This window comes from Ixodes scapularis, unplaced genomic scaffold (assembly GCF_016920785.2).
Source record: "Ixodes scapularis isolate PalLabHiFi unplaced genomic scaffold, ASM1692078v2 PGA_scaffold1__304_contigs__length_218370807, whole genome shotgun sequence".
NCBI lineage: Eukaryota > Metazoa > Arthropoda > Arachnida > Ixodida > Ixodidae > Ixodes > Ixodes scapularis.
Window position 1 is genome coordinate 130,676,472 of NW_024609846.1, and position 11,415 is coordinate 130,687,886.

General features: G+C 42.9%; 1 protein-coding gene across 1 annotated transcript in view; it reads left to right on the forward strand.

Moving 5' to 3' along the window:
- LOC120848696 overlaps nucleotides 1-10,546 on the forward strand; it is a 39,539-nt gene extending 28,993 nt beyond the window's left edge. Inside the window, exons 3-4 of the mRNA XM_040220710.1 lie at nucleotides 6,614-6,722; nucleotides 10,273-10,546. Coding sequence (XP_040076644.1) covers nucleotides 6,614-6,722; nucleotides 10,273-10,391 — 228 coding nt within the window. The 3' untranslated portion in view covers nucleotides 10,392-10,546. The remainder of the gene's footprint in view (nucleotides 1-6,613; nucleotides 6,723-10,272) is intronic.
- Nucleotides 10,547-11,415: the final 869 nt, after the last annotated feature.

Below are 11,415 nucleotides of genomic sequence, written 5' to 3' on the forward strand. Positions count from 1 at the left end.
CGTCAATGATTGCATCGCAAATACTTTATAAATTAAAGTGTCTACTCAAAATTTGCGTCGTCGTATTCACAGTGAGCTGCGTCTTGAGTCTCATGACGAACGCTATCACAATTCATAGACAACCAACAATAGTAAATTCTGCAGACAAGTTTTGTTTTTCTTTTCTTCTTCTAAAGATTGAAGATGCTTTGCTTTTTGTAGCGTTAAATAAACTCACCCGCCATTTTAGGCCCATACCGGCAGAAGCACCGCTGCATCTCTTCCACGAGGCCAGAGTTCGCATTTCATATCGTTGTTTCGGTACTGATCGTATTGGAGGCACCGCAGTCGCACGAAGTCTTTCATGAGTAAAATTAGAAAGAACGCCTATTCAACGTTGGGGCCCTTCATTCTTGTTTTCTTCAATGGCAGATTGGCCAGGCGTTGACTGAATGCAAATCGAGCGTCAGTTGCGCTGCGTGATGGTTCTCTTTTAACTTAGAGAGCAGCGAGAGCTACGGGCGCCAGGTTACAACTTTGAGAGGTGCTTATCTTCTTTGGTTGCACCTGCAGCGAAAGCAGAAAACCTAAGCTACGAGCTCGGACTCTCAGTCCTCCCTTCGGTTTATAATAAGCGTGGGATTTAGCACCGGGTCCGCGGACTTACCGCCGACCTGCGGACATGTCCGTAATAACGTCAATCTCACGTGTTTCGCATGTTTTTCTGGTCTGTGGCCCTGGTTTTTTTAGTTTGTCCACCTCGTGGGTATACCTTAAGCAGTCTCCCCGTACCGTGGGGGATAGTGAATACATACGAATAAGTACATGATTACTTTTTATGTCTTCTGCTTCCATACATTTGACTATGCAGTCATAAAGCTGCGCACGCGCTCTTCTCTTTTCTTTGGAGATGCCACAGAAAGTTTTTCATAAGTATAGCTTCCCCTTCTTAAAAAAAAAAAAGGGGGGGGGGGGGGATAATGTTTGCGTTCATGGTGTGAGGTAAACCTTCTTGTCCTTTTAGCCCACTGGCGGGCATGTTGTTTTTGTTCGACACCGTGAAGTATGTTACACAGGCACTCACTAGTCTTATTGTTGTGTGATTGAGGTTCCACTGTGTCAATGCTTCCACAAGTTAATACTAATCGGCCACCGAAATCTGCTGCGAATTATATCGTGGATCTCCGCGTTAATAGCAGTATTGCATAGATTGGAAATTATGTCGTCTACAAAGTCTTCTTGTCTCTTGCAATATACCCCCCCCCCCCCCCCTTCGCTCCAAAAAAAAAAAATCAGGCATTGAAAGCAAGTTACATAAAATATAGGACAAAAAATGGAGCGCTTACGTTAGAAGGGCGTAATATCCCCAGAAAGTGTATATGTTGCCTTCTTAATGTTAAAAGATGAAATTACATTTCTAGGGTTTCTTGGTTCTAAATTGTACCCAAACCTGCCCAAATGGTGAAACACGAACTGTTGTTGATGGAAACCCATGCACCGTAAGTTTTCATAACTGAGATTTTTTTTAATTAACAGAGGTTACCAATGCTTCGACCCCTTAAATGATTCTCAAAAGACAGTTTCTAAACGTATTGTGCTACGATTTGCTACAGAGGTGCCCCTGAGCGAGGAAGCTTAAAGTGAAAATATCAGCGCTTAAATTTACTTCGTTAAAAACGAAAACTTGTTCTGGGAAATTTGTGGCTTTTCAAAACAATGCGTGCCGTCTGCTAAATGATGCCGATATATCAGAAGCTTCGAAGGCGCGCCGGCACATATCTTAGCAAATAATCTTCCGAAAGTTTTGACGATACTTTATTCATAAAAGAGATTGAGTAAACCTCAGTGCGATATTTTCGGGAACCATTTTTTTTCAGGCAGTGAAAAGTGGACTTGAAGGATCGGTCTACACGCTGTATATTGTGAGACAATTTTAAAGTGTTCCACTAGATCGTTTAGTCACTGCCGCTACGCTATCCCTAATCTAGCTTGTACGATATCTGCTACAACAAGGCGTGGAGTCGTGCTAGTTGGTTCATCACCACAGAAGTGAAAAAAAAACAAGAAACAGTGCAGCGCTGTGTGTGTGTACTCCCTCAACTTGTCTTCCGTCTTTTGCGCTGTTTATTTTTTCACTTCTGTAGTGACATCCGCTGCAATCCGCTGCAAATGACAGCCTTACTGGAACTAACGCAGCGCCACTAGCGCTTCTGTCAGACACTAAAGCTTGTATAAAACAAATGTTTGCAGTGCAATTCCTTGCAATCTTTACTTAATGTCGCTATCTGAATATAATTTTTTTTCTTATCCAATAAAGTGCTCATCTTCGCTTTCTATACGTAAATCATTATCACGTTTGTAATTGAATACAAATGACAGCCAATCTGGCTGTATGCCTATTCGATCTGAGTCAAACGCAGAGCTAACAAGGGAAAGTTTCGGGAATCACAACAACCGTAGCTCGTCTGTTCTGCCGTTGTGATCGTTTTCTTTCTCTTTCTCACTGTTTACTGAAGATCAAATGCCACAAAAATCTCCCGGATCCGCCTCTTTGCTTGTTTCTTTTTGTTTGATTCTTTCCTCATTGCAAAAGCGGCCGTTAACGAGGCCGCACTTTTCGGCCACAGCACGGATTGCAAAGCTTTCTTTTTTTCCCGTGACCGTATTTAGAATGTCCATCAGAAATCGTAACTTGTCACAATCCTGGTATGTATTCTCGCTTCTCGCAGGAGCAAGATACGATCCGCACCTGAGTAGCGCGATTGCGAAGCGGACACATGCGGCGCGGCGGCCATCTTGAATTGTGTTCCTTCCACTGGCTCCTCCTAACCTCCCCAAGACTCGTTTTCGCGAGACCCATGCTAGGCTAGCACACCGCACTACGTGCGCTACGTTTCTCGCAATTTCCCTAAAATCACGCGCCTCCGTTGGCTTCGACACCTCCGCTAATTTTCCGCTAGCATCACATATCCGCAGTAGTGGCGTCACTCTAGCATATAACTTAGCGGGAGTGCCAGAACAATCTACCAAAACTCTCTGAAAATTTGGGTGAAGTCCCCAAGGTGAGGGAGATTTACGCAAGGATAAATTGACTTTACTTTCATCTGAAATGGCCCACAACTCTCGCCGTCTATGCAACTGGTGTGCAATGAAAGAATTCCACCTGATCCAGGCATCGATCTTGGGGCCGCTCCATGACTAACGTTGAGGTTTCTCAACGGGGGAGTGGCCTAGTGAAGCGCTGTGCTGGCAGAACGCTCTTCCAGAAAAACTAACGAAATGGAGTGATTGCCTTTTAAAAAAAGAATACAGAGCAGTGTACCTTTCAAAAAGGGGTGGTGCTAAATAAATGATTTCCAGACTGTAAAGCCGTAGGCAGTATTAAGGTTGAGAGCTGGGATAGTTAGTAGGGGTCAAACATATTGAGATAAAACTGCGCAAAAAGAACTAAAGGACGCGACAAACCGGACAGGACAGAGCACTCCCCTGTCCAGTTTGTCGCTTCCTTTAGTCTTTTTTGTGCATTTTTATCTCATTATGTTTAACCAATAGAGAGCACTTACTGGTTGCCATAAGTGAGTCCCCGGCTGGTCAACGCGTGCTGGCAACCGACTTCCAGCTTGTAATTTTTTTGTTTTTTTTTAATTTTTGCAGCGTGAATATTTTATTCTTAAGATTGCCGGTCTTAGCAGCCTATAACTGTGAGCTTGTTCCGAGCATGCCCAGTGAACAGCGCACTCAAATATGACGTTTATGTGAATACCTCTACAGGGGCTATTCACTGGACGCAACAGTTCCCAATGATAGGCTGCTAAGATCGGCATTTGTGATGGTGCGGAATGCACGCTGCAAAATAACTCTAGAAGCTCAGCGTCAGCACGGGCTCAGCGGTCGCGCTCACAGCTAGGATATACTAGAATGGGGAAGAATGCCGTCCGGCGGCCGTGAGTGCGTAGCAATGTGCGGGCACGCCGGTGAGGGCGCTGGGGGGCAGAGCGCGTTAAGAGCGCGGCCATCCGACGGCTGACCGAAGCCTGGTGGTCGCGGCTGATACGCTTTATTGAGCGACAAAATGGTCGTATTCTTTGTGTTTGTTTTTACCTTTTTCATCCTAATCGCACCTTCTGAAGAAGCGTGACTTAGGCGAGCGGCAGAAGCTTATATTCAAATCGGAAATGACGTTTGGAAGCGGTCGGTTCCTTACAGAGTCTTTCCTCTTTAATTTATTCTTTATTATACTGTTATAGAAGAATAGTTGTCTACATCACCTTACATAACATCATTAAGAAAGCGAAGTCTGAACATGGTATGATGTGCGATGCTTCTCTCTCCACTTTAGTGCCCAAGCTCCTTTAATTATATTTTTGACAGCGGTACACCCGTGACCGATATGAAGGTGAACAGCCCTCTGGTTTATTGCGCACCTGCAAGTTTTGGAACAAGCTCTGTTCTAGAAGAGGGCTAGAACGCCAAATTCTAGCCACGTACCATTTGAGACGCTGAGAGTTAATATAGCTTTAGGGAGCCGTAAAACAGGCAAGAAACCAGGTAAGGTGTTCACCTTCATATTGCCGGCGGGTGTACAATTTCCAGACTTTAAATACCTAGTTTTTGCTTTGGTGTTAATGCTTCTTGTTTGTGTAGCATTGAATAATGAAAGCGGACTTTTCTTGACCTTTGCATTTTCTGCCAAAGCTTATAGACCAGGAGATGTCTGAATCGGTTTCATCTAGTGAGTATGTATCATATGAAAATAGACACAAAAACTGGCAAGATAAATGAAGCAACTTCAACTGCTGTCTTTATTGAAGAGAAGTTGTTGAAGTTGCTTCATTTATCTTGCCAGTATTTTTTTTTTCATGTGATACATACTCACTAAATGAAACCGATTAAAACATCTCCTGGTTTATAAGCTTTGGCAGAAAATGCAAAGGTCAAGAAAAGTTCGCTTTCATTATTTAATGCTACACAAACAAGAAGCATTAACACCAAAGCAAAAACTAGGTATTTAAAATTCTGGAAATTGTACAGCTGTCAAAAATATAATTAAAGGAGCTTGGGCACTAAAGTGGAGAGAGAAGCATCGCATATCATACCATATTCGATCTTCGCTTTCTTAATGATGATATGTAAAGTGATGTAGACAATTATTCTTCTATAACAGTATAATAAAACAAGAATTAAAGAAGAGAGACTGTGAAAAGAACTGACCGCTTCCAAACGTCATTTCCGATTTGAATATAAGCTTCTGCCGCTCGCCTAAGTCACGCTTCTTCACGGGGGTGCGATTAGGATGAAAACTATTCTTTCTCACAGCCAAGAAGGTAAAAACAAACAAAGAATACGACCATTTTCTCGCTCAATAAAGCATATCAGCCGCGACCACCAGGCTTCGGTCAACCGTCGGATGGCCGCGCTCTTAACGCGCTCTGCCCCACAGCGCCCTCACCGGCGTGCCCGCACATTGCTACGCACTCAAGGTCGCCGGATGGCATTCTTCCCCATTCTAGTATACGAAGTATTCACTGGACGTCATATTTGTGGGTGCTGTTTAGAGCGCATGCTCAGAACGAGCTCACATCAATAGGCTGCTAAGACCGGCACTCTCGAGAGTGCAGAATGCAAGTTGCAAAAGAACTGTGGAAGCTCGCCGTCAGCACGCGCTCAGAATTCGCGCACACAGATATGGCCGCCAGTAAATACTCCCTATACCCTAGCTGTGAGCGCGACTGCTGAGCGCTTGCTGACGCTGGGCTTCTACAGTTTTTTTGAAGCGTGCATTCCGCACCATCAAGAATGCCGATCTTAGCAGGCTATCATTGTGAACTATCGCGTACAGTGAATACCCCCTGTAGAGGTATTCACATAAACGTCATATCTGAGTGCGCTGTTCATAGGACATGATGGGAACAAGCTCACAGTTATAAGCTGCTGAGACCAAAAATCTTAAGAATAAAATCTGTGTTCGTCCATTTTGTTTTGTCGTTCCCTATCTCAGCGTTTACAAGATGTACAGTATCCACGCTGAAAAAAATTAACACAAAATACAAACTGAAAGTTGGTTGCCAGCACGCGTTGACCAGTCGGGGACTCATTTATGACAACCAGTAAGTACTGCCTATTGGCTAAACATAATGAGATAAAAATGCGCAAAAAGGACTAAAGGAAGCGACAAACTGGACAGGGGAGTGCTCTGTCCAGTCCGGTTTGTCGCTTCCTTTAGTACATTTTGCGCTGTTTTATCTCACTAAATTTAACCCCAACTAACTGGCCCAGCTCCCAACCTTATTACTCCCTATGGCTTCACAGTCGGGAATTCATTTAATTAGCATCACCGCTTTTTGAAAGGTACACTACTCTGCATTCCTTTTTAAAAGGCAATATATATATATATATATATATATATATATATATATATATATATATATCTTTCTCAGATTGTTCAGCACGCTACACCACAAAATCAAGTACCCCAAGAGAGGAGGAGAAGGAGGAGGAAAGGAGGCGAGGAGGAGAGGGTACGGATGAAGAGGAAAGGCATACCCTCCTCCCCGTACTCTTCCCTCCTCCTCCTCAAGAGCTGCGCTCCAATTCGGCGTTACAGGAAGTAGTAAACGTGTTTCCTCTTTTTAAGGTGACTCTGGAGCTCTTAGATGAAGAGAACGTTAACATTACGGTGGGATCCTGTGACCAAGGATGCTGCGCTCCTGCCAGTCCCCCTCAGCACCGGACTATTACGCTAAGTAAGTATGAAATATTACAATATTTATATGTCATAAATCAAAGTACCCTAGTCATCTAGTTAGCTCCTGTTATGCTGCTCATACATGATACAAGAGACATGGTGTTCGCTGCAGACATTATGGCAGAAGTATCTACGTACATGCCTCAACCATGTTCGAGGCATGTTTGCATCATACATGCTGAGAGTTAATGTCAATACAGGCAGTCTTTGGATGACCAATGTGAGAGGGCCGTAGTTCAAAGAAGAACCACGACTGAGACACTGTCTTCAGACTGTCTTTTGCATGGTATTTTTGCAGTGTGACCGTGGCTTGAGGGTTATAATTAGGCGATACAATTAGCCCAGAAATTTTATTTCTAAACCAACCTATCACATATTTTCTACGATACTGAAGTGATGCAGGAAGTAGAGGATTATTTGCTTCACTGCTAAAAGAAACAATGTAGGGTGGTTTAAATTTTTAAGTTCTTCGTGGTTGGTGAAGTCTGCATGCTGCTCAGTGTTTTACAGAATTATATGACGCTTGTTCCTCCGCCTGCCAATAAACTGACAAAACCGGAACAAACCTTCTGCTTTCTCGCTTTCTGGACATCTAAAAAGAAAGTGACGTAAGCAGCGACCTATCAGTTTCAATAGCTTTTAGCAGTCGCTGAACGTGGGTGACGTGGTGGCGCCCTCTTAAGTTTTCTACCCGTGGCGTCAGGACCGGGATTATCAGTTATGAACGATACGTTCGAGGGTCTGTGTAAAAATCTAGAGAAAAGCCCCCCCCCCCCCTTTGGAGGTATTGCATTCTTACACCAATACCGTAAAACTCGACAGTCTGGCATGTCTCTTTTTTTTTAATTGATCGACATTTAGCGCCTGTAAACAGTCAGCTGTCACCATATTATTTAGGATCGTTGAAGGTTTTTTTGACCGAACATAAGACCTTACCCAGAGTTCGTGTTTATGCTGGCGTTTGAATACCTCTAAAGGCTGCTATGCTCGAGAAAACCTGTTTCTACATAAAACCGAAGATACGAGAGCGCGCGCTTGAGAGCTGACCAAAGCTGTGCTTGCGCACTCGTCCCTTCTTCGAAAGTGCCAATGAGAGTTGTCCCCGATTATAAATAGCTTATAGCGAGTGTTTGGTTAATCGGGGAAGCCCGAGTACAGCGACAATTTTGGTCACGCAAGTCGTCGCCATCATCAACGCGCAAAGGGAAGTGAACGCCAAAGCCGCGCCCGGTGTCGTAAATAGCGACCTGATGCCAACGGAACAGTGTGAGGTATGGTAACAATGCAACAGAAAATATGACGCCTGTTAAAGTCACTAAATAACTTACGCTTACAATGTCCCTTCTCCGCTCGGTTTTCTCGGACGTCGCCATTTTGGCGCATAACGCAGGGCGTACGCAATCGGCGTTCGTTATGATTGAACATGCGGCTTTCTGAGCATGGATATGATGTCAGGAAGCTAGGCCATCCATGTTTTGCTCTATCGCAGAGTGTTTTAACATTTTCATAAAACAGAAAAGCGTTTCATGTGATATTAGAAACGGCTTCAGACAACTGGTCACTATGATTATAAACACCAAGATTGCTAAAGTGTTGGTACTCAGAATCATGGTCTATTTAGTGGCTCTAGTCTTTTCCCAGACAATGCCCAAACGTAGCATTGGGCAAGCATACGCGTTTGTATATTATGCTCTTTCTACTTTCCCGCACGAGCACTTGGAGAGCCAATCGCCGCAACTTACGGAGGCCGCTCAGCGAATGGGGGTGCCAAAATATATGTTTAGACCTAAAAACGCAGTATGAGTTGTGACATTAAGCAATGCAAGCGTGACGTTTTGCATTGCTTAATGTCACAACGCAGAGTGTGCTTTTTGGTCTAAACATATGTTTTGGCACCGTCATTCGCTGAGCTGCCTTCGTAAGTTGCTGTGATTGCATCTCCAATTACTGTGCCGGAAAGTAGACACACGGGATTTTTTTAGAGTGTACCTACAAAATTTTGCCAATTGTTGAAGGTGTGTTTTGACGTTTTACATCAAAACCGTAGACATTTTTAATACAGAAATTAAACCTAACGCAAAAGTTGCGTGCGTTACTTTTCATTGGCAACTGTAACGCTTACGTGTTTCTTTTTCTTTCTTTCTTTTTTTTTTTTTGAGATAACGTTGGTCGGTTGCGAAAAACAGTGACTGTGTGGGCGAGCTGCTGGTAGTTAATCAAAATGTAATAGCGAAGACTCTGGCGAGGAAAAATTAAGAAATTTTGAAGTCGAAAAAAGTATTCCTTAGACTTGAATGTTTCTTCACTTTTCTATACCACAGCCTAAGTTGTTATCTTATGAGTAAGTCTGTATTGCGTTCCTTGTTTTTTTTTTCTTTGTTGTTTTTTTGCAAGCAACGTGTAACGTATTTTGTTATATTTTTCGGTACCACTTACAACATTCCCAATGATATATATCTTGAATTAAGTGGTGGACCGATGCCCATTTTATTTTGATTCTAAGGCTGACACATTTTCACAGCCTTCTTGCGCTAGCTCGTACTGATGGATTGATGTTTCGGTCGCATATGATGGTTTTCAGGCTGTGAACGTATTTTTCTCGGTTATTCTAAAGAACACGGTGCTCCTTGGCTAATTGCAGTAGACTGAATTTAAAGAGTAAAGTACACTACTTTACTCTTTTAGGAAAATTTGAGTGAAATAAATATTCAGCGGTGGCCGTAGCACGCAGCTTCGAGATTCCACTTTATCTATGGAAGAATGATGGGAAGCGGACGTAAATATAGTGCGCTGTCTAATACACCTTGGGACTAAGTTCATATTTCAAACAAAGTGTTATTGCAGGAACCGGAACCTTCTTTTATAACTGCGAAGTTTCTTAGCAGTTTTTGCTCTTTGCAATGCCTGCACGTCTATTTACACGCAAGACACTCAAAAAGCCAATCATTGCAATCTACGAAATCAGCTCACCGTATGGTGAGGCGGATCATCTATTTAGACCTTAAAATTAAGTCTGCGCTGTGGCATTACGCAATGCAAGCATGACGCTTTGCATTGCGTATTACGACGGCAGCTGCACTCCTTTCGCGCAACGCGCGAAAGGAGTGCACTAATCTTTACGCATACCTCCATCGGCCAGTGCACCTCGTATTAGATCTTTGGTCGGAACACGTATACAAAATGCGTATTTGCAGTGGTGTGGACCGAAGGCGCCTGGACAAATATTCGTTGTAGAAGCGCGCGGCCCAACAGCCACACAAGTTCTTCTTGTATATGTAACCATGCAAAATATCTTCAAATATGCCGAATATTTGTCCGTAAAACATAAAAAACATTATTAACAATTTTGTATTTCGTAAAACAAGGCTAGGGCTACGTTCATGAAGCAGGAACCGTAAAAATAATACCTTTATTTCTCTTCCTTCATATAAATGTTTATACAAATAGTTACAAAAATTAAATCTTCTACATGCTCGTTAGCTTTTAGAATGCTTATTTTTATTGGAAAGCAAAATGCTCATACCCATTTGAATAACATTTACTGTTAGTGAGCGCAGCGGAGGACGAAGAAGAACACAAGAAAAAGGACAAGAAGCAGAAGAAGAGCAAGAAGAACGAGAACAAGAACAAGAACAAGAACAAAAACAAAAACAACAAGAATTCATAGTATAGTCAAATACAAGTTAAGAATGAGCCAGAAGCTCCGCCTCCAGCGCGAACCTTTTATCTTCGGCACGTCCAGCCAACGCATGCTGGAATGCAACGAGCACGAGATGGGCCCTAGGCTCATCGAACCCAAAGTTTGAGCCGAAACTTCGCGCAGGGGACCGCGACAAAACAGCACACTACAAAACAACACGGTCAAAAACAGCGCGCGTTGAAACAGCACCGCGTCAAAACGGGACAGTAACAGGAGAAACACGCGTCAAAACAACTTAGCAAGAAAACAGCACGCGCGATACTGTTTTTTCGCTGCAGGATGCATTATTAGCAGCACGCGCCTAAATTAAGAACTTGCAGCTAACGTGTTTGGCAGAATTCTGTATTGTCGTTACATCTTATTATCTGCCGTTATATGAATCTATATTATTACCTGCGCCGTCATATTTTATTACATCCTTAAAGGTTTTCGTGAATGTTCGGTAACATGGAACCTTTCTACCGCGAGCCCATGAAGCTAAATTTTTTGCTGTCTTTTTATTGGCTGGTTAATAGTTAATTTGTTGACGTTTTAATTTGATACAAATGCGGCACCTTGCTCCCCCAAAGAAAGACTGCAGATCACAATTGTCGAGTCTCGTGGAACTGCTAAAGAAATCGTTTATTTGACAGGCATTGTTGTTTAAATATAGCTTACATTCAATAAGGAAAGCGACAGCCTACAAGAGTGTCAATGAGGGACTGTATGTTATACTGGGACAGGATGTTGCAGTCTGTGAGATTCTCGCGTATGGCTTTGAACCCGATGAGGTGCATCCTCTTTGGCCGTCGATCCTCTTCTCCTTTGGATAAATAGTGCGTCCCATTTGTGTCGATACAAATTGTTAACGAATTATCAATTACTCAGTGATTAAAAGGATGGCAAGAAATTGAGCTTAATTGGCTTGCGTTGGGAAGGTTTCATATTACTGAACAAGCACGAAAAACTCTTTTAAGTACGTAGTAAAATATAATTGCCCAGATAATAATAT